Raw genomic sequence first — 24,602 nt, 5'->3', positions numbered from 1 at the left:
TCAGTGTATTTCCCAAAAGTCAAACTATGCCTTTAACTGCTAAGGTGATCGATGGGCAAATTCTGCTAAAACCTTTCAAACTTGGAAATTCTTGACAAAGCTTCTGTGCAGCTGTGAATGTCAATATTGTAAAACAGGCTGGACTGTCAGCATAGATGCCCATACACACCTATACACAATCCTCATATATAGCATTTTTAATTCACTTAGCAGAGCTAACTCATTCATTTACCTCATGCAAATGAGAAAGTCATAAACACAAGCAAAGCAATAGCAATTGAGCTGCATTGCCTAATTAATCATGGTGTGTGTGTGTGTGTGTGTGACAACTCTTCATATTGCCTACAAAAACTAATTCCCAACAACACAGATGGCACAAACAAAAACACGACAACACGGCACAAGCTCTCACTCATCACTGTGCACTCAAGAGAAGCCTCTGAGCAGAGGATCAATCACTGCATGAGAGGGAAGAGGATAAAACGACATAAGAGAAATGAAACTGAAAGGAGAGCACATATAAACATGCACACACACGCTCATCCAAGTGTGTGTGTGTGTGAGTGTGTGTGTGTTTGTGTGTGCGTGTTTACAGCTGAGGGCCCAGTGTGGAGGAGTAAAGCGGCTGCAATCCAACAACCACAGACACAACAATGAGTCATCCTGGCTGTTGTTCGCATCAAACAGGCACTAGTGGGAATTCATTGGAGCCGCGCGCGCACACACACACACACACACACACACACACACACACACACACACACACGAGTTGTATTACTGGGACCATAACTGAGCCAGTCTGCTAGTGAGACTGTTACCAGCGACCATCTAGATCTACTTAGATTGAGTAAAAACTAGTCAAACATAAAGAGCACACACCAGAGTGTTAGCGCAGGTGCTTCCTGTTCCTCATTGCAGAAATTTCAGATATTGTATTGTCAAAAATGATTTAAGGCACAAAATAGGGAGAGCTTGCTGTTGAAAAATCCCCACCAACATGTGCAACATCTTCTGTAAAGCCAAGGAGAAGGCATGCAGAGCGACGTCAGGGAGATTACAAGAAAGCGATAGGAAACGTGGTTTTATTACAGAGAAACACCAGCACATCAATAGACAATGGATTTCCTTAATTTCCTGGTCTCAACTGTTTACAATCATTACACAAATATATTACTCAATTAAATAAAATGTTTTAAACTGCAGCATACAGGATCTTTAAGTTACAGGTTTCCCATAAACAGCAGCCTTTGGATCTGGCTTCCACCTCATCATCTCTGCTCAAGTTGCAAAATGAAAAAAGCAAAGAGGCCTTCAGAGGTGGAGGACTCATGTAAAATGCATAGCCACTAGTTATTGGAGTGTGTTTGTGTATGAATGTGAGCGTGTATATGTGTGTGTTTGCCGGGGCTTTCATGGCAGGATGACGGAGAAGCAGGAAGAGAAATGAGACAGGAAAGGAATAAGAAACAGCCAAACATGTTTTGGACCCTGCGATGGTTCTTCTCCATCTGACAGAAGTGAGAGGACTGAGTTGGTCCACCAAAACAAATGTGAAAAAGTACAAAAATAAAGTGCCACAAATCCTCCACCTCTCCTATCAATCTGCCTCCGTTCATCTTCCTCCTCTCCTCAATCAACATGTCATTTGTTGCCTGTAGCAAGCAACACAACACATGATAGGACGGTCACATTATGTGTGTGTGTGTGTGTGTGTGTGGACGTGTGTCCAGAAGCATATATATACATATAGCATACATATATATATTTATATATATATATATATATATATATATATATAATACAGAGATGAGGAAGGTTAATTAATATTGTAAAGAACATTAATATCAGAGGAAAAATCTCTGAAACACACTGGTATTCTTGCCTCTTCACATTTGATGACGAGGAAAATATCAAAGCACAGGAGCGCTTTCAAAAGACAACATTAAAGATAGATTAAGAAAACAGCTGATCTCAGACGGCCGCCTCAACACAAAGTCTATAAGAGAACTCTCCAGTGAAGTAAAAGAAAATAGATTAATTGGACAGGATGAAAGTTCAGTCTTAATTACAGTCCGACTCTAAGTGACTGGTGGACCAATTACTGTGGTGTTTGTGGGTAATGCAACTGTGAGCGAGCAGAGCCCAGTGCCACCATGCTTATAATTACAGTAGACATCAGATTTAACCAGTGAGTGAGCTTAGCATACACAAATACACAACACACACAGGCTTTGATTCATAAGTAGACATTAGGCCTAGTTTATCCATTAGGGTACATTTGCAATGATGAGAAATGCTGTAATACAGCAGCGAAACGTATTAATGAATGAATCAAACATGTCGCACGTCTGTAAAAGCTTTGTCTAGTTTGCAGATGAAGTGGCTGTGTAGTGTTTCTCCAGTAAATATTAATGATTTCTGTGTAAATCTGCTCCTGCCCTGTTTAATTAATGAGATTTGTTCAACTAGAGCACAAACCCAAAGAAAATGTTCAGATTGCTGCGTGTGTGTGTGTGTGGGGGGGGGGGGTACAAGAGGCAGCAATGGTGAGATGTGACCAATCACATTACTGTCAACAACAAGAGCAAAATGCAGCTCTGATTATACAAAAAAGTGACACACACACACACACACACAAACACTCTGACAAGACGCACATCTATGATTAATGTCTATTGTCGGCGTGCTGTGAGTCACAGGTGAAGAGGTTACAATGTCAGCATCACACTGCATCTTTACTGGGTCACATTCTGTCAGCACACACACACACACACACACACACAAAGACACACAAAACAGAGCAGGCGCTTGTGTGTAGAAGCTAAATCGACTTTTCTGTCTCTTTTTTTGGTAGATCGGTGAGATTCTGTGGTGAACAAGTTCTCCCTGCAAAAAACGCATTTTTGAGGTGTGTGAGAGCCTTGAGCCAGCCAACTCATGATGAAACAGAATGAAATATCAGTGATCGACAGAAAACAAGCAAAGCGAGGTTCGGGGTACTGATTGTGATAAAGACGTGCTTATAGGGAATACTCTGCGAGAGCAGAGGAGTTGGGAGGATGAAAGAAAAAATTGGATGGAAGATGGAGGAGTGACAGGTCAGAAAAAGGAGCATGGATTTACTCCACACACACTCTCAGACACACAGCATATTAAATGAGAAGGAAGCAGCCTGGAGGGCGGTGCAGAAATAAAAGACTCCACAACAACGGCTGACGAGGAATCCTTGAGCAAGGCGCTTGACCTGAAGTTGCTCCCATCACGCGGAAATGTGGAAAACTGGACAGGAATGGCTATGTTTTGTGCCTGGAGGCAGCTGGAAGGAGTTCAAAGATGGCAGAGATAACCAAACAATGCTTCAGTGTTGTTTGCTCTGCAAAAAACTTTCTATCACTCAGTCTGAGACTTTCTCTAGGAAAATGATTCAGAATACTAATGGTTACATGAATGATGGTCCAATCATCCTTCCTCACACAGCAATGAAATAAAAATTCACTAAGTGTAATTTAAATGTTGGAGGGACAAATTCTGCTAATAGAGTCTGCCACTCTAATCCTGCCTGATATGGAAAATGTATTCATCTGTATTGGAGAGGTGATTGACAGCTGACACAGGTACCATATGGGCTCCGGCGGCAACAGCAGCACTGAAATAACACAGTAGGTGCTTTGATCAAAGCAACTTCCTATTTTAATCACCATGCTTCGGAGGACATCTGCATAGCAGCTTTGCCCAAGGGAACGCTGACACAGCAGGCCGGGCTTCCTCAGCATCAGCACAATGAAACTGGATGTGAGAGTGTGTGTGTGTGTGTGCGTGTGTGTGAGGGAACACACAGGAATACACACCGCCTTTCCTTTCCCAAGCAGCCAGGGTCGGGGTAGAAAACACTGAAGGACTCTCTCTGATGGGGATGCAGATAAGAAGGCACAGTTTCAGAGGGTTGCATAGCGGGGAATCTTCAAAGGGAAATATTCACCCGGTTCAGCTGGGGTTGGATGGAGTTTAGCAGCAAATTAGAAATCTTTTTCAGCCAAAAGCTGGTCCAGTGAGCAAATGATAATATTCCTTCACAGAGTCGTATTCATTCATTCTGCTGTGACTGCAAAATCCGTTCATTCAGTGCCAAGAACAGCCAAAGTGTCATGGTTTTGATTTAAATACAGTCCTGTGGCTGAAACAAAGTACTGTGATATTTGCAGATATCAGAAGAATAATCTAGTTGTTACTGACGTTGTTGTAAAACAAGAGGTTGGTTTACCAAGTGCCCATGAGCAATTTAACCCGCCTCTCCACACACACTCAAGGACATATCAAATACTGCTCTAAATCAGTGGTTGCCAACATGGGGGTCGGGACCCCGAAGGGTTGCAAAATAAATCTGAGGGGTCACAGGATAATTAATAAGCTAGTATATCTACCACACAAAATTATGTTTTTTGGGACAATTGTCTTTGTGAAATAGCACTCAAAGTGAAGCCAGATTTCACTTGTGGTTCCCCGTTTATTGCTGAGCGCCATTTCTCTCCTTTTATCTCTCCGTGTAACAATGAAAAACCACAAGTAACACCAAACATCGCCGACTGTACAGGTAAGAAAAAACACTGCGGTTCATATTTCTTTCAAGAGCAGAAAAAACACAGCTTGAGGCGTATCCCTTTCAAGTCCTCAACCCGAACAACTCCCAAAGAACCATTTTCACACTAAAACATTTTTTTTAACTGGAATACTACGCACTTGCAGTCAAATCAATAAAAAGAGAAAAACAACAGGCAATCTATGCAGCAAATAAAATCTCCAGCTCATTTTTATGTAAGCACATAATGTAAATTATCTCCATATGTTAATATGACTATAACCCGCAGGAAAACAGCTGAGATTAACCTTGTATGTGCAGCGGGTGCTTGTACACTCAGCCGAGTGTGACATGTCTTCAGCCCTGAACAGATAACTGCTCTGCGAGAATCTGCCTGAGCGTTGTACCACAACGAAACCCCAACGTAGTGTTCAGCTGCTAAAATGAACTGAAATATCTGGGGAGATCAGCAAGAATGAAGGGTAAAGATAATGTTACTCAAATCTGGGCTGCAAGAACGGTAGCTACGTAGAAATTGAAATAAAATGTTAAGTTTGTGTGTCCTTAATGTGCAGTAATGCTTGTATGTATTTCTTTACCCTGTAGTCTGTTCACTCTCTCCACACACACACACCACACACACCGCCCGACCAAAGAGCCGTCCAATCCAATGGATCTCGACCACTAAGAAGGACAGGCCGATGAAATATGCATGACACAGGAGAAAAAGCTCCCCACCTTAGCACACTGAAATGTTCTGCCTCCCTCTCTCTCTCAGAGCGTAAAACATTGATGGCGGCAGTGCTCGGTGGCGCAGCAGCTGAACCACTGGAAGGAGAGCTGAGCTGAACCAGTGGAGGGTTAGCAAGTTCACATCTAATTCTGGACTTCACCCACGGGACCACAGGGCTAAGAAAGAGCCGGGCAGTTGTACCTCAAAAAAGGTTTTTCCTGGTTCAACGCAGCCCTCAGCAGTGTGTGTGTGCAAGTGTGTGTTTAAAATTGTTCACAAAACTGTTCACATGTAAGGTCATAAGGCTATGTGCTTCTACTTCTAAGAGAACGTAAACATTCCTGGGTTGTGCCTCCTTTACCTTCTAGCTGTATAATGGTAGCAGTGATACAGCAGATGTTTTAAATGAAAGCAAGTGTCTGTTTTGGAGGTGGGCTGTATATGAACACAGTTTAGAGGAGAGGATGATTCAGCCTCTGGTAAATGCTGTCTTGCAGCTTGGTTATGAGTGCCGACTGCTTGTGTTTATATTTGTCAGTCTGAATAATGTCCACATGTTGGTAGTAAGGGGTCTGCAGATGTCAGGGATGTCTGACAAAAAGGCTCAAGTACTTGAAAAGTCTGGAAAGATGAGACAATACTCAAGTGTCAGTAAGAGTTTGTATGAGCTATATTGTGCTTAGTTATCACATAAAGCTTCAGCTGACTAACTTTAGACTAAACCACAGATCCACAACATAACCTAACTGTAATTAACCCTTATGTCTAATTAAATAAAAATGTACCTTAGAAATGTAGTTACCCATTGGCAATTTTTCATGTGAGAATATATGCTAATGATACAATGTACAACTGACCAAAGCGCTGAATTTTTGCCTTTTGCATCTGAAAACGCTTTCTTCTGTCCTACCAGCTCACATATGCCAATGAACTTTCTACCCAATAACACTGTGACATTCCAGTCCAAGCACTCTGCCCATCAAATATACCTGCCCTGCCCTTCCCTTCCCATCTGATATTTCATTGATTTACATCGTAGAAAAGGTTTCAGTCGTAGTCATCTGGACACTGTTTTCAGAATCAAGACGTTTCGGCTCCCATCCGGAAGTCATTCTCAATTGTGAAAAAATTGGACGGGAACTGGAAATTTAAACTACTCTGAGTTACATAAGCCCTGCCCTCAGGAAGGAATCTGCCTGAGTATCTGTTAATAGCTAGTTTCACCTGAAACTGACCTAATAGTTTCAACAAATTAAGAAACAATCGAAATCGAAACAATTGATTTACACTTTTGAACGACCGCACCTTGCATTATGTCTTGCTTCAGAAGTCTGTTCCAACAGAAAATACTGCAAATGAAGCAAGAAAAACACTGCTTAAAACACTGCTTACTGACGTCTAAACATATTCTCACCTTAATCTAGTCTTAACCTAAATCTTAAAAGTTATGATCAGCAAAATTTCCTCACTTTGTAGGATTTCTCTTTTTATTTTTGTCCTCATGACTTTCAACCGTCATAAGTGGAGTAACACACCCTCACACACACCCTCACACACACACACACACACACACACACACACACACACACACACACAGACACACACTGACATCTCCTTTGCCTGTCAGAGATACTGTGGAAAACATGGGGATCAAAACAGGCATCGCTTCTATCTGCAAAGGGAAAGTTGACAAGCAGCTTCTCTCAGCAGTTCATTTCTCCCAATCTGCTAGAAAACACACACCTTCAAAAACAACACTGATAATATGTACACCACAAAGAAAACCATTGTTCTTAATCTACTTGTTTCAGTTTATCAGGCCTCTTTGGTAGCACTCTCTCAACACACACACACTTGCAATGCTGGGAAAACAAACACTCTTCTGATCTGCCCTCCTCTGGGGTTTGTGGGCTCTCTGTGAAACCTCCGTCTATCTAGACAAGAGTCAACCTGGAAACGGAACGAAGGCCCAACTCCTCACTTCACATTGTCATTTAGCAAAGTCTGTCGCTACAAAAGACACACAGCTCTATTGCACAGAATGGGATTACACACAGAGATGAGCACGCACACACACACACATTCACAAGAGGCTCAGCACTCTCGCTTTGCCACAGACTCCTTCTCATCTTCCCAAAGCAACATTGATCTGATTCTGGAGTCAGACAGAGAAGTATGAGAGTCTGGCTGTAAGCAATAAGCGCCACTTTAAACACACCATTAACCATGCCCTGTGAAAGTTCCAGTTTTATCAGTAAAGATTTAACCTGCCAAATGAATTCAGCCTCTAATTATGCTCAGTTAAATGCCACATGCAGGGATTTAAATTAGCTACTCAATATTCTCAAGGATAGAGGCTACGTAATTGCTGCTGACGCTAAATAAATGAGTGGGAAAAAATAACGATTAAGGACAGAGTGGGTAGATGAAGTGACTTCAGACTTACTAAATCAAAATGACATCAGAAGTGCTAGAAGAGCTTCAGCAGAGGCAGAAAATAGCAGAAACGTAGAAAAACAAGACGAAGAGTCTACAGTTACTAGGCTGTATTTAGGCACTGTTGTGCTTTGAGCTAAATGCTAATGTCAGTATGCTAATATGCTCACAATGACACTGCTAACAGGCTGATGTTACCATGTTCACCGTCTTACTTTTGTGTGTTAGCATGCTAATATTTGCTCATTTGCACTGGACACAAAGTAAAGCTGAGGTCACTAGGTATTTAGTCCCTAAAAATATATATATTATTAGATTTTGATTCATTTGTTCACTTCGTCAAATGACAAAAATAGTTTGTACATAACATTATGTCATATTATTTTATCTTAAACAGTGCAAATATGCAATAGGAGCACAATAAGTGTCGGCTTTTATGTTGCTGTAACTAAAGCACACAGGAGCGGTATCCTTTCATATAACAACAGACAAACATTTGTACCAACTGCCATTAAAATGGTCCGCTGCACAAGGCAAGAATGTGAAGGCCCGTACTGAGCAGTGACATGAGCCGTGCTTTATTTTGGGTTTTTAAAGCCCAAGCGTTGACAAGACGGCGCTTTGTTTACAAGACTACTTCTCTGTTTGAGTGAAAGCGGCGGACTGATAAGTCACATGTAGCCCTGAACCAATGACCTGTGTTAGGGAGGCATAATTGTCTTTTTACAGCAGGCTCTAAATCTGTCCTCGCCTTCCCTTTGCCGGTTCACCCCTACAAGTGCCATGTAGACTCGGTTGCCTAGCAGCAGCTGTCCTCGAGTTGTTTCTTTTGTTTTTTTGACTGACGGGCAACAAAGTCAGCTTTTTTACGGTTCTGGTAATCGGCAGTGCTATCAGTGCTTGTTGCAGAGTGGCTTTAATGGTGAAGATGAGATAGTGAAGGATGTATTCTACTTGAGAGGCACAGGGAGAATGCAAGATGCTGAAATTGTGAATTTTACACAGATGCAGGACGTTACAAGTTCAAAAATGTAACGTCTTTTGTTGTTATTAGCTATTTGTGAGAAGGATGTCCTCTATCTCTGTCTTTATCTAGCATGAGTGTGCTGCTATCTGCTATGTGTATTCACATCTGTACCAACCTGCAGCCATCTGCATGTATCCGGCCAGGGTGCAGATCCTCCTCTCACATCCTCCACTGGGCAGGAAGATGGTGATGATGGCCAACAGGGAGCTGACAGCCAGCAGAGCACAGCCTCCTGAACAAAGCACCACACTGGTCTGAGGAACACAAACACAGAACAATTTCATTTTAGCTCCATCTATTTACTGAAAGTAGACCCAACACCACCCTGACACTCATACAGTTGCACATATTCAATACAGGGAGCAAATTCTTCTTCTGTGGAAAGCCGTGTACATGTTTACCTTCCTGTCAAAAAGTTATGATTCATTGCTACATTTGAAAACACTTCCCAAAGCCAAAGTCTGTGTTTTCGGGTCGGGTCAGATTGTGTAATCTCACAGTCAATCCTCCAAAGAGGTTAATGGCTCTCTCAGCTGGAAAACAACAATCCATGGCCAAACAACAGGGCACTGTCCCTATTCATTACATCTTTGCTTAATCACACACACATACTGCGAGCAAGAGGAGCAAAACAGAGGCAGGAAACACTATTACACACACACAGATGACAGATTCATTCACAACTTTTCTGATGAGCTATTACTGTATAAATGTATCCATACTGGTACATTTGTTCAAGTAGCCAGCATACTTAGTTCCCCAGTTGTGAGGAAGTTAGGTTATTTGTATAATGTCCTGTCAGTGTTTTGAAATTGGCTTTTCACTCTGATAAATGTGCTAAACTGTCCTCTTGGTCTACTCTTACAGGGACTCCTTGGAAAGTGTGTATTCCTGGACTAGTGACAGCTAAGTTTAAAGCCCTACAGTACGTTAGCCCTGAGGGAGTGTGTGTATGTGTGGGTGTGTGAGTGTGTTTCCCACAACCTGTGTCTTTGTGGTGGTGTTTGCATATCTGCATAACCTCTCCAGCTTCAATAAAGCTGCCACACATCCTTCTTTAAAAACGTGTCCTTCTTGGACAAGTGCAACACACTAATGCAGTCAGAAAACAGCGCCATATTAGTGATTAGCATGCAGGCGGGGGCAATCGGAGAGAAATGTCTAACATACACAAGGGAATTACAGCCCTAAAACATGTGTCATTATGCATGTCCCTGATGTGACTGACGTGAATGGAGGAAGGATGAAAGCAGAGTGATTTCCATGCTTGACAGAAGATTTAATTAGCTTGTTCTGGGTGTTTGGCAGAAAGGCAGAGAGTGGAGCAGGGAAATACTGAAGTGCTGTGATGTTGGTGGTAATGATGATGATTATTCTTTTGACCTTTATTTGTCCAGATTTGTTGAACATGTGTGTTCTTCTTCACCAACGCAATACACACACACACAAACATTACGTTTGCACACATTCACATCTGGGTTACACATCAGCTCCTTGGGAACTGCTGAGAGCTAAGTGCCTTGCACAAGGGCACCTTGACCGTAGCAATGAAGCAAAAGAAAAGCATGTACAGAACAAGAACAACTCCTTCAGGAAAGTGATTTTATCGCAAATCATTTTGAGAAAGATTATAAGTTAAATTGATTTAATTTATTATTCAGCACAGTGATCATTTCTCAGTCCTGTAGCTGTACAGTGTCTGTTCACAATTTTTCCTTTGTGATGGCGGCTGGGATATAAAATAATGGAAGTTTTAATATTAGCCAGGAGACAGTAGACAGATCAATTCTGGAATTTAAATTTTGTACAGATATTCATGGTCCCAAGAGGATGAATCCTGCTGACGTTGGTGATCCAGGTCAAAATATTAATTAGTCTTACATTTTGGTTTATGACCAAAATACCTGCTGACATTCCCATCAGCCTGAGCTGTACTTTGTGTTTAGTACTAAATAGCAAATATTAGCACACACACTAAACTAAGATGGTACATGGTAAACATAACTGCTAAACATGAGCATGTTACTGTTTGTGATTTTGGGCTATAGAAACTAGAATTACTGCCCTGCGGTTGTATGCCTCCGCCAACCAGTCAAGTTGCAGTTTAGATCCGTGTCCGTCCAGACTCATATATATAGTGAATACTTGAAAAGAATTGAATAAAAGGTATGTGTATGTTTTGGCTTAATAGAAGTTATCACTATACTGATGATACATTTGTCTGATTCCAGTGAATATACATTGTTACACTGATTAATGAAGGATTATCATGGATGTATTGGCTAAACAGGTACACATGTACTTGATTACTATGTAAAAATGGATTCTTATAAAGTATAGCTACACAAAATCTGGTGTTTTTGTTTTCTCCTGGCATTTTTAAAAGCGAAGCCTCTCTATGAGCTGTAGGTGAAACTCACTCACACACAGGATCACGAGTAGCTAGGCACGCTCCAATACGTTGTTTACGTTGATGACGCTCAAAATTCGAAATGCCATTCTGCTTTTCACTTCCTGCCCTCCATCTGAATTTGACGCGTCATTGGAATCACATAACTGCTAACAACGTATTCATTGCCCGACCAACTGTGAAGGACAACCCGAAAACAAAAACCGCCGTGGCCGGAGGCATTATGAAATCTGTTAGACTTGAAATGAAGGGAGACACTTTGGTAGAAAGAGCTTATTTCTAATTGTTTTCGATACTAACAATCATAAGGAAAGAAATCCATATAATCACAAACAAAGCAGAGTTACATTTCTCAACCCAAAGTGAAAAATTCATTTGTAGTCGTGTGCCACATGACAAATGTAAGTCCAATATTCACTCACCTTTTAGCTTCCTCACCAACTCTTGAGAGAAATATCTGGCTCTTTAGCTGCTAGCTTAAATGCTGTACTACAGTATGTTCACAAGCTAGCTGCTAAGTCTAGTTGGTTTGTAGAGCTTTTTTGACAGAATACAGACCTGTGTCTGCTGGAGCCAAAATGAGAGCGGTGAGAGTTAACCAAAACAGTAAAGGTGCGTACCGTAAAACCAAAACAATGAGCTAAAAGACACTATTAGGCTCCCTAAAGCTGAGAAGAACTGTAGATTTGTGTGGTAATTTTCGGGATTGATCAGTATACTATAAGCAACCCCCGTCTCATAAAAGTAGACATGTGATCCATTGTTAATATAAAAATATTGATTAAAGCCGCTTTAATATACCATAACAGGGACATAACAAGTAAAGAAAAGAACATGCCACTAAAAACTCTTATCTCTGGTACTCCTGCCACAGCTACTTGTTTTTCTTATTATGAACTTGGCGACTGTAAGAGGACAGAGAAGACGCGGCAGCTCACTTGAAGATACCAAAAGTCATTAACTTCAGTGGTCTTTGTTCTTCTTCCTCTCCCACTGGAATAATATTCATGTATGCAGAGGAATGTCTCCTTTCTCTCTATTGCTTGATCTCGGCATGCCTTGTGGGCTCCCGGTGTGCAGCCTACCTCCCACACTGCTGTTCTCAATTCACTATGGCACATTAAATGTACATCATGTCTCATATAGGGGAGTGGAGTGTGAGAGGGGGAGGACAGCCATGTTCAGGTATATACGGTACACTCTCACTAAACAATAAAAGACACGTCATGTTGTAGTCAGCTGAATTAAGTCCGATAATGATGATTAGCATAAAAATTACTGTTTGTGGGGGAAATGACAAATAAATTGCTGTAAATGGTTGTAAATCTAAATATTTCTATATGTAAGCCGTAAATCCAACTGCTTTTTGTGTATTTTGTCCATTTTTCAGTCCTTAATTATCTGCAAGCACGAATAGATTTATAAACATGACATTTTCTGTGTGCCATTTAAACATAGCCCGAGAGACTAATAAAGGCTACACAGCTATTTTTACAGAAAACAACCAACATTTCAATGAATGCTTCCCCAATTAATCAACTCCCAACACTGCGTCTCTTGTGATGAAACAAACTGATAATCACCACTTTTACTTACAGACAATACAGAAAATTTCGGAAGCCGAATGTACTTGCATTGCTCTGAGCACAAGTTAATTTAGTAGAAAATGAGCTGCTAACAGCACTGGTCCTCTCAGTGATGCTTCCTAAATAGATTGTAATTATGTGTTAATAACTGCTCGAGCCACTGAAACAGCTGGAGCCCGAGAGGAAAGCAGGGGGTCGAAAGAGTGGAGGGAAGAAATAAAAGTTTTCATTTGGCAAAAGATAGAATGAGACAGGCAGACTTGTCTTAATCTCTTTGTCTTTCACTCTGGTAATCATCTCAGGATATTGTGACTTAAGGTGTGCTGGCACAAAAACACAACTTTTACATCACCAACCATAATTAATACAGACAATACCTGGCAGACTTGACCCACGAGTACCATTTATTCCCACAATACTAGTAACCGGACTGGAGCACATGTTAATATATCCATAGAAGTGTTACAATGCTGATAAATCTAACGGCTACAGGCACTGATACACATGTAAGACTACCTGGCTCCATCATAAAGAAACTTTATTGGTTTCCCACAATAAATGCTCCACATCCCGAGACCAATAACGGCATCGATACAAGAAACCTCCTTCCAGCTACTTTGAGTAATAAAGGGATAGTCTGAAGGGGACTCTTTGATTTCCAATTACATTAAGGAAGTCGGGGCCAATGAAATTTCATTGTCTCCTCAATTGGGAGTTACAAGATGGAGATGGCAAGGCATGTCTCATTAAACACACTTAACTTTCCAAGCCTGGACTGAATGGCTAAATGTTTCAGTACAGGGCTGTAGAAAATGGAGGGTTTCTGCTCTTCAGAAGTACCAGGGTGAGGAGACAGTTAATGCTCAGCGTTGGCCCTTGACAGAAATAACCCCACCACTTTACAATCCAATGCCTCGTCTTTATGGAGGACAAGAGGTGAAGCGAGAGCACTGCAGATCCACTGATAAGCAGACGTGACGGGTTTTCTATATTGCTACACTGCTCTTTCTGTGTGTGTGTCTGTGTGTGCCTTAGTGTACATTGTTAATGTGTACAGGTATGCCATCCGCACGCAACTGCTGTCTCATCCTCTGTGAGCTTGTCTCAGCCCTCCCATCACTAATCAGCATTCAGCACCGTGAGGGCCCAGCGGTCACACTGAAGCATCAGCCTTGGCATGTTCTGCCTCTAGAAGCCCATTAACACCGTCTTCCCAGAACATCTCTGAGCCACCAGAGGTGTGTTTCTGCTCCGTCCACCTCACATAAGGAATCAGCTGAGATTTCGCCTGTACAGTCCTCTTTCTGTAAACTGTTTCCCTTCCCCTGTACTTTTTCTCTCTTTGCTTGTCGTGTAACTTCATCATCTTTCAGAGGAATCCTCGTAAACCTGCCAGAGCACTAATACAAAAAAGCACCCCCCTTTCTCTCAATTAATGTGCTGAATAATGCATCCGTCTTCCTCATTGATCCTCGCTGGTAGGTGACTGGGAGAGGGAGTGTAGTAAGGATAAGTGTGTGTATGTGTGTGTGACGGTCCTCTGAATGGCTAACGAACCTGTGTGTACAGAGTGAATACGAGATGGAGAGGAGATGAGGGAGAGAGGGGAGCGGAGATTAATCACCTGACAAGTGGATGGAGTGTCCATTTGTGCCTCGGGGACAGGCTGCAGATAGGATGTGACATTCAGGAGCACTTAGGAGGACATGGGAGCGCTCGCTGTTCCCTCTCCAAAACACACACACACACACACATACAGAGTCACTCAATGTTGGCATACAAACACATGTACGTTCTATTACTGTCGATTATAAGGGTATAAGGAGTTTGACGCAATATTATAAAATCCCACACTGAGTATGATACTAAGATGTATTATCAGGCACAGAAAAAAACCTTGTTGGTTAATGTGTGACGGCTGGAATAGTTTAGTCATTTGATTTGGTTTTGAGATGGATTCACATTATGGGCAACGATGATGACAGTCTAAAGCATAGTTCAGATGGGGGGCTCTTAAGAAGTTCTCAGATACCAGTAATGGACTTAGTAATGGGAATGATGGTCAAAACTACTAAAATCAGTTCCAGGTTGTAACAAGAGTAGGGGCCCGTACCTGAACCTAGAAGCGCGGCACAGATCAAAGTCAAGTGTGCCCTGTCCAGTGCGTCAGGGACTAGCACGTTTGGTAATTTCGCACTTGGATACAGGGTGGGACCAGAAAGATTACATTATCATACATTATAGGTGGGTGTGTTAGAGGCTGTGACAATCATGGCCAAGCACATTTGCTACTTTCATCCCCATTAAACACAGGCCTCTCCGAGTCATGACACACTGACAGTTTGGGAATCCTGCGAGAGTTTTCCTCAGAGGAAACTTACTGTTGTCTGGGACCGGCACAGCACATATCTTTTCAAGATGAATTCATGTTTCTGGACATGTTGAAGGTCCTACTTTTCTGTGCGTAATAGTGCATGATTTTATTTGTCATCACAATTATCCATACAAAAACCATCTGCAGTTAAATACCACAGTACTGTCATAACTAAAATGAAAATGTAATTAAAAATGCAGTCTAGTTTTTTGCATTTTGTATTTTTATTTGTTTCTTAAATTATTTTTAAAGGCATTCAGTTAAATTTGATTGTTTCACATGCAAAAATAATGACAATCTGAGACTGAAATAGTTGCTCTTTAATCTTCATATCGCAACAAAAATGTGATCCTGGTAATGATCCACAATGCTGCTCATCACAGCTACACGTCTGTAAGGTTTCCTGGTGTTTTGGATGGAGTCACCGGGGGAGGACTGGCAGGAATGGGCGATCCTGAAGTAGTTATTAGTGGAGAGAGAAGTTTTAATTGATGTACAACTTTTCATGGAAAGTCTGTTTATAATGCGTCCATCTCCAACACAGCTGCCGATTTGCAGTAGAAACTGTGTATATTAATTAATTGTAAGACAAGTGTGATGTGCACATAAGCACGGAGGTTTCTGTGGTTATTTTGCAGCAGTCTGATGTTGGTTGCACAAAAATTAACCAGCAAATCTGCTGTGAATAATTGTGACTTGACAGAGTGCCACATTACTCCAGTTAGAGACTGCACATGGAACAGATACCTGCTGCCTTCAGATGGCTGTAAAGAGAGTCAGCAGTGTCAAGGAATGTAGAATAAAATTGGAAAGACAAACAAGACATGTCAGCCTGCTCTGGTTATTCTTTGAGATCTAGTTCTAAGACACAATCATATATCATTTTCTGCCTGAAACCTGCCTCTGTAATTTGTGCAGGAACATAAGAAAAGCCACTCTCACAGAGATATGTTTTTATAAATAGAAAAAGACATGTTGGTGTCCATCCTGTGTATCCTAGCAGTGGTTTGCTAGAAAGACACACATCCTTTCACGCTCTTCACTTTACATAGGCCGACAAACATTAGCAGTAACACATCATTTCTAATAGCTGTGTGGTCTCAATATTTTAAATGGAAAATCCCACTGCTGATTTCAGCTCCATGACCTCTGCCATTTTATCAATTTGTCGCCCCATTGTGGTGTCTGACGCAGATATATTTCAGGGCTTGCACATTCTTACATGGCATCCTCAAGAAGACGTGCCATGTACATAGAAACCCAGCAGTCCCTCATCTCCCTTAAAATAATTCTTTTGACTGTGACAGGCATCTTGTACATAGATGTTACCAGCAGCTTCTTTTCTCACCAGGAGTCTGCGGTTTGGTTAGCATTTGTTTGCTAGTGAGCAACACTGTTTACTTGGAAACTGAAGTTGATGTTTTCTAGAATCTTATTAACTCTGCTGCAACTTTACAAAACTTTGAGTCAGATGGGAAAACTCCAACGGTGACTTTCTGAAATTATGTGATGGTGAGGCACATAAGGTCAAGTGCCAGCTTTAGTGTCATAATGTAGTGGGGGATGTGAAGAATTTTTATCTTAGTAATGACATTAAAATGAATAATTTAAAAATGTAATGCTTAAATAATTTAAAGCCTATGCTCTAAGGGACTGATTTTTGCATTTCAGCACCTTTTTTAAGCAATGTCTGAAAAAGCCTACTTTCTTCATTAATCTTGCCATATGATCTGACTGTCTGAAGTTGTTTTGGCCTCATGTTATTTTAATCCTGATGCTTTTTCTGTCAAATGTCACACAAAGAGTACACATTCCTGAAATAGTTTAAATATTTTTGTTGCCGTCTTCATAAAAAAACCTCTAACACAAGCTTCCATTCTGTTTGGGCCATGAATTGTGACATTTATAATGTTTGTTACCACTACTCCTTTATAGTATCAGTGTCAAGATCTCAAATCTTTGCCCAATGAGAGCCAAGAAACACAGTAACATTAGAAAGCCCCTCATTGTCATCAGACATCCAGTGTTTTCTTCCAGGGACCCACACAGGACGCTCCCTGCCGCAAAGCAATGCTTTAATGTGGTGTTGAGTCTTAGGTGTCATGTTAAATGAAAACATGGTGGGAATCTCTCCTACAGTCAAGAGTGTCGCTTTCATACACACACACACATACACACATACACAGTAACAGTTGACTGAACTGGGAGAAATGCCACATATGAGCTGCTGCAGGAAACACCCCTGAAACACAGGGCCATCGTTTCACTCCATATGAATTGGTTGTACATAATTTGATGAATTGCACATTTGTTTAGTAATTTCCAACACTAAAGTACAACATCAACTAAGATGGGTCCTTCATTTGACCTAATCTTGTGGCCCTTTGGCTGTGTTCACAAAACATCCAAAAGCTAAAAGGAGCTACTGTCAGAAGTAAGAGAAACTTAAGGGGGGTGTCGGTCCTTTAGAACTGTTAAGTTGCTGGTCTAAGAGAAATCCATAAAGCATTTTAGCACTGACAGAAGTTAGAGGTAACCAGAAGACATTACTACGTCACTAAGAACTGCTCACAATCAGTCAGCTGCTACATGTAAAGCGCCTCTTGTCAGTGATACTACAATAATACAATAATGAAACAACCCAGTAACATAGAAGATGATGGTAACTCTCCATTACTGTGGAAAGTTACAAAATAAAATATTGGTCCAGTGGAAAAACTCTGGAAAAATGCAGTTTGCAGCACAGATGAACTTGGAATATTTCAGCTGTCTGTCAGAATTATTCATCAAACCAAAAATGCCAACCCACTGGACCAATAATTTATTTTGTATGAAATCTGAATCCAGCCATGCCCTCAGTGCTCCAGTTTATCTGGCCTGGTTCCAGTTTGTCTAGAGCTGCAGGCAGCTGCCTCCTTGCCAGGCCACCTGCCTGCCACCTGCTGCACTACCTGGAGACCAAACGGACTTCACTTCTGGGCTCTGGAATGATGAATAAACCCTAATTATTTTTGATCAATGAGCCAAAACTGCACTATGACCTGTCACTATGAACTATTCAGTAACTGTGTTCACACTGACAGCAGCCAGTGCAATGTCTCCTATATAAAGGCTCATATTCTAGTTATATGTGGGTCTGAATAAGGACAGCTGATGACTACACATCTCAATCAGGACGTATGTGCAGACCGTGCTGTTAATAGTAACTGTAATTCTTAGCAGTTTTGTATTCTTTATTATTTCCCCTTGTTCTGCAGGTTCCACAGTCTACTCTCAATATGTTGCTATTGTGATTTTCAATCATTTCTGCTTTTGCAACACTGCAATTTCCCCATAGGACTCATTAAAGTTTGTTTCATACCTTCTCAGCTTTTAACTAAATGAACTGCGCAGCCAATAATAGTAATACAGTGGTCAGAAGGACATTTTACAACATTATATGTGATGGGCTGCTCGTCAGTGATGTTCAAGCCTAAATGTTTCCACACCAGCAAAAGTGAAAATGAGACAAAAGATTACTCCAGAGAAAAATTACTGGAGCTTTTTGCACAGTAAAACCATTATGTTCTATCATGTTCTCCATTTTCAAAAAGACATTTAGAAAAAGATTTATTTCTGTCTATGAATAGAAGTTGTACGAATATAAACTGCCTCAGGTACCTGCCAACCTGCCAAAAAACTTCAGTGAGGCTCTGGTCCCAGAACTGCTGGAGAAAGACATAAACCACAGCACATCAGCTGCGGTGCAGGAAGAGGAAATAGCTGCATGCTGGTATCATCCCAAAGGAGAATCATCCTTATGAAACCCTCAGGTGGAGCGGCACAGACAATAACTCATATGTAAGAGACTGTTATGGAGGGCTATAGGACGCAGAGAAAAGCTTCTATTTTAGGCACATTGTTCTGAGAAAAATACCTCCCTTTCAAAATTACATGAAGCACTGCAGCCCTGCACTCCCATTCATTCACCTAAAAAAAAACCCAATTTGAATCAAAAGCTGAAGAAACTTTAAGAGACTTGATTCACTGATGATGATGAGGGCTTATACAATGAGTTCCCTTTATAGGTTAATCAAGAATTGTATGACAAGTGATCAAGTATCCATCTGGCAGTGCTGAGCACCACCTGCCCACACCAACACATTGCAGCACTACATGGCCGATTCCCAGTGCTTTCCTACCGTACAGTGCAGAGATCAGAGCAGTAGCCTTATACACAGCTCACATGACCAACGCTTGACTTGGTCAATGTGCCTCCTGCCACCACATGCCTCCAAACTATAGCATCAGATCAGAGTCATCATATGCCCTGGGGGGGGCAAGGCATCCAAATAGCAAGCAACAACACAAAGGCCTTTTCTCCTGCTTCTTTTATCTTTATCTCTCTCTCCTCTCAATTAAATGGTAGTTGATGTCCTGGAAAGGAGAGGAAGGGGGTGGAGGGGGTGTACAGGTTGAGGTGCGGGCAGGAAAAAAACCCTGAAACTTCTTAATACCGCCTCTTCTCTTTTCTCTCCATCGCGCTCTCGTTCATAATAGATCACAAAAGCGGATCAAATCAGATAGGAGGATCAAATAGCTGGTTTGAAATGTATGGGATCCCTCACAGCCTGGTTTAATGATGACATCTTCAGAGCCGGGCCAGAGGTTTTTATTCAGCTCTTATAATAGGCTGATGGTGGTGGGGGCTGCTGGGTAGTCAAAAGAGAGCAACCCCAGGCAAAGTTTCTCCTTTCTCTCCTCTCTCAATAGATGCTGTAACTGAATTATAGCGCAACTGATACTTTTGTGTGCAACCTCTCCACCTCCCCTTCCCCTCCTCCCCCTCCACTCCTTTCCCCCTGAGTCTCTTCAAAAAACACCAGACGTGGAATTTGTCTTGTGTTGTCCCTTGGCTTTGAAAGCAGATGCTAATAAGAAATGGATGAGAAGCATACTGTTAAAATTTGGAATGAAGTCAATAAATTGAGTGGAAAAAAGGGAGGCGATAACTGTTAATCAGTACATTTGCTCATTAGAATAAACGTATGTTTGGCATCCCAACAAACAGCAGAGCATAATTGGTGCATAAAGAGACCCAATGCAGAAATGATGGTTGATCTTTTTATATCAAAAACCACATCACTGGAGGAGAGAGAGAGAGAGCTGTGGGGAGAGTACCAGATGAGAGGACGGGGAAGTGTGAGAGAAATGTAGAGAATATGTGGGGGAGAGGGAGGGAGGAGCACTTTTCCTTTTCAAAGTGAAAAAGAAATACTGTACTCTCTCACATTGGCATAATAACACTACAGCCCACATACAGTAAGGCTCCATCTGTAGATGTCTTATCCACCTAGTAGCTGTTTATCCACGCTGTAGCTCACTAAGTCCTGTTTGTAGGTAAACAAAATGTATGACTCAAGTCTTAATAATAAAAAGCATCAGCCCACCTACTCAAACTGCCACGACTGTGGTGAAAAGGAAAATATCTTACTTGAAAAGCACATGGAAACTGTCACTTTTACATTCTGTACTTTAAATTGTATGCAGCATTTGTACAGAAATGGGACTTCTATCAAAGTACTGCTCGTAGGCCTGTTCTTTATATGTGGATAACTGAGATATTCAGATTTGAAGGCTGATGATTGGACATGAGTCTGGATTTTTCAGTCAAATTTATCTGGAACAGTTGTCAGAGTAACAAGTCCTTATCCGCTTTCTTACAGAGAGTTAGAAGAGAAAATACCACTGCTAAATATGAAGCTACAGCAAGCAGCTGGTTAACCTATCTTAGCTTAGCATAATGACTGGGAACAGGTAGCCTGGCTCTGTCCAAAGGTAACAAAATCTGCCAACCAGCAGCTTGAAAGCTCGTTAATTAACACGTTATATATCATTTAAATATTAAATTAAATATCTGTTTAAATGAGATTACCTTTGGACAGAGCCATGCTGGCTGTTTCCCCGTTTCCAGTCTTTGTGCTAAGCTAAGCTAACTAGCATATGAAACAGTAGCTTCATATTTACATTAGACATGAAAGTGGGATAGTTCCTGCCATAAGCCTATTTCCCAAAATATCAAACTATTCCTTTAAAGCCACTTTTTGAGAGACTTTAGCAAGTTCTTTTATTTAATAGTCCAAATGTGTTTGTGATAAGACTTCACAGCATACAGGAGAATTATTAGTTGCAGCAGGCTTCTGATTATCACTTCAAAGTCTTTTGTGTTCCTATTTAGGAGGACCTAATCAACTGAGCACCCAACATCACTCACAGTACCACATTGTGTTCCACAAACACTGTGGAGCACAATGCAAACCATAATAACAGCAGCTACAATTCAACAACACCACATAAAATGAGACTTATGTCCATGAGTCTGTTGCACCAGTGCATGCTGGGAGGCTTCACTACACACCTGCCTCATATAACTGCAATTACATGATCAGCACGCAGCCAGTGATATGAGGACTGATCATGGTTTGGACTCTCTACTCATGTTGCCTTTATTTCAAAGTAAGAGCGCATTGTTATTCAATATAACATCATCTGAGATTAACAAATCAATCCTCAAACTGCGTTCAAAGAACCAAATAAGCTTGATGAGGATTAACGGGATCATTTTAGCCTGATAACAACATGTTAGCCTGGATTAGTTGAGCCTCATTTGAACAACAGGGCTGTCAGACATCCCACTTCTACACGCATGTTTATCTGTTCGCCAGCAAAAACACAACACTTTATTATATTATGGAAATGTTGGGATTAATAAACTGTATTATCACATGTTGTTTAAAAGACAGAGATGAGCTGAAGAGTCTGAAAATTAATTAGTGTGTGAAAATGATTTAATCAGTGATTTGTAGATGAGAGCATCTTCCAAAGAGTGAGCTACTTTCAACAATCCAGTTTGAACCGGATGACTATTCCCAGATGACTTTGTAGATAAAAGATGTAATTTACTCTAGATTCTTTTCAGAATTTGAATGTAATATTTATAGCTCTTGCAGATTACCATTTCAAGTAAAGACCTTCCCCTTGTCTGTATATGGCTCTTGAAGAGTGTCCATGTGGCCCAGCCTCCTCCACCTGTAATAGAGAAGTTTAAGAGAGTGTGTGGGCTTCAGCGGAGGCCGTCCTTCAGCTCTCACAGCCTCAAAAACTCACACAGCCCAGCTTGCTCTTGCATTTATGTATGATCTGCACTACTGCTGGTCCCAAGTGCACATTTCATAATTCATACATACTGTACTGTAGCAACTGGAAATGCTACTATCTGCCTCCACCACTCTGCTTCATTTCATCAGCAAGTCAGACTGGTGCATGTTACACTCAGATTACTGCAAACCTCCTGACCCCCAAAAATGAACATCTAGCTACAGGGCAATATTTAGAAATGTTTCAAATAACCAAATGAATATCTTTAGCTTGAAAGTCAAACACTACTAGTCTTATCTCAGGATGGAGCGGTGGACCTTCTTGCTGTTAAATATGTCAGGAAACTTCTTTTTCACACAAATCAAGAAGAAAGTAGATCTCCACAGGGCTAATAAATCAAGTGTGTTACCAGGTCTGGATCACAATTGCATCAGTTTGATTAAGTATCATCCTTATGGCAGAAAGAGCATCTGTTGCATGTTAAGGAGCCCAGAGTCTGGCCTATAGAGGCTCAGGAAGAGAATGATGTAACTGAACAACAACATGCAGCTGAGCAGCTTCATCTTACATGATTTATCATTACACAGTAGGTCACTAATTAAGCTCAGTTTTGCGAATCGCTGTGGTTTGCTGGACAAACACTGATAACTGATAAGTGAGTTCAGCTTGTGACCAACCATTAATTGTGCTTTCTTTTACTAAACCGTGTAAATTACTCATGAAATAACTCGTGGATCTAAAAGTAGGATTCCATTCACAAAGTAACTGAGTTGTTCGTGTTTTAGAACGGACGTATAATGGAGTATTACAAGAATAATAGTCAGCTAGGAGTTGCTGTTTTTATTAAAGTCATTACTTACTAACCCCACAAATGGGAATAAACAAAGTGTGCAGGAATCTTATTCTTCTGGCCTTGGAGGGGTTACATTTCTAAGCACAAACAGTCTTAAAATGGAAACTCTAGATTTGAATCGGAGATGTTACACTGATGTACAAATTGACTTGCATCCAAATGACTTTATTAAACGTCTGAATTTACCCATGTCCTACTGGGTGCTCCCATACTCATCTTTTCATTCAGTTCTCTCTGTGAAGCTGCACATTAGCACAGCAGCATCAAACTCTTCACTGGCAGCAGGAAATTTACTTTTTATTGAGGAATATTTTTCTCCCCTAAGCTGCTTTTAGTGGCCAAGAAAAGGTTGTATCAACTAAATCAATACCATTAGATGATAATAATAATAATAATAATAAAGTTTATTTGTATAGCACTTTCAAAACCAGTGTTACAAAGTGCTTTATACTTAAAACACAACAATAAAATATACAGTAATGTATGAATTCACAGGGAGGCATAGGGAATAAAAAAGGAAATTAACTTAAAAACAACGGACGATTAAAAACCATAAATAAAACAACAAGGATAAAATATAATATATATAGACAATAGGTGAATTAAAACTTAAAATAGAGCAGTACAAGACTTACATGCAGCGTAAAGAATAAAGTACAGTGTAGCTAGTAGTTAAGAATTAAAATAAACCTAAAAATTAAAAGAAAAAAATGATAAGAAGGTTTTTCAATAAAAATAAGTCTTCAAAAGTGATTTAAAAGAAGATACCGATGTAGCAAGCCGGAGGCAGGTCACTCCACAGCCGAGGAGCCGTAAGCCCTAAGTAAACTGTTAAAATCAATCCTGAAACAAATGGGCAGCCAGTGTAAGGTCATTAAAATTAGAGTAATATGTTCTCTTTTCTTGTTTGAGTGTCATTAAAACTCAGCATTGAAAGTATCCTAGCAATAATTCTCAGATGGTAGTAGCATGACAAGCGTGTTTGTCAAAAGTGAGGTTAGTGTCAAAGAGCACACCCAGGTTCCTGACATTTGGCTTAACATTAATTAATAGGGGATCGAGAGAGGACTGGATACTAGGATGCAGATTGTCAGGACCAATGATAAGGATCTCAGTTTTATCTGAGTTTAATTTAAGAAAGTTTGCCGACATCCATTTTTTAATTTCTAGACAATTTGTATGACTGGAGAGGTTTGAAGTCTAATACCTGCTGTTGTCCATTTATAAAACTAAAAGAATACACATCTATGATCACAGCCTGAAACAGACTTACATATAATATATACATATTCACATTACTTCAAGGTAAAAAGAGAGAATGCCAACTAAATACTAAATTAAAATACATAACCGTTAATACAAACAAACCTTACCTCCAGTGTGTGAGTGAGTTGCAATCAATGTTTCCCACATAAACGCTGCTCCTATCTACATAGTTTCAGAGAGAGAGGAAGAAAGTCTTTGTCTCTC

At 40.7% G+C, this 24,602-nt stretch overlaps 1 protein-coding gene across 1 annotated transcript in view; it reads right to left on the bottom strand.

The window, feature by feature from the left end:
* Positions 1-24,602, bottom strand: part of LOC122888142 (transmembrane protein 211) — a 96,662-nt gene that overhangs the window by 60,907 nt on the left and 11,153 nt on the right. The window contains exon 2 of the mRNA XM_044222183.1: positions 8,888-9,026. Within this exon, the coding sequence (XP_044078118.1) occupies positions 8,888-9,026 (139 nt within the window). The remainder of the gene's footprint in view (positions 1-8,887; positions 9,027-24,602) is intronic.

Source organism: Siniperca chuatsi, linkage group LG14 (assembly GCF_020085105.1).
Source record: "Siniperca chuatsi isolate FFG_IHB_CAS linkage group LG14, ASM2008510v1, whole genome shotgun sequence".
NCBI classification, from domain to species: domain Eukaryota; kingdom Metazoa; phylum Chordata; class Actinopteri; order Centrarchiformes; family Sinipercidae; genus Siniperca; species Siniperca chuatsi.
Note: the sequence above shows the minus strand (reverse complement) of the source record. Positions and strands in the feature narration are given on the sequence as shown.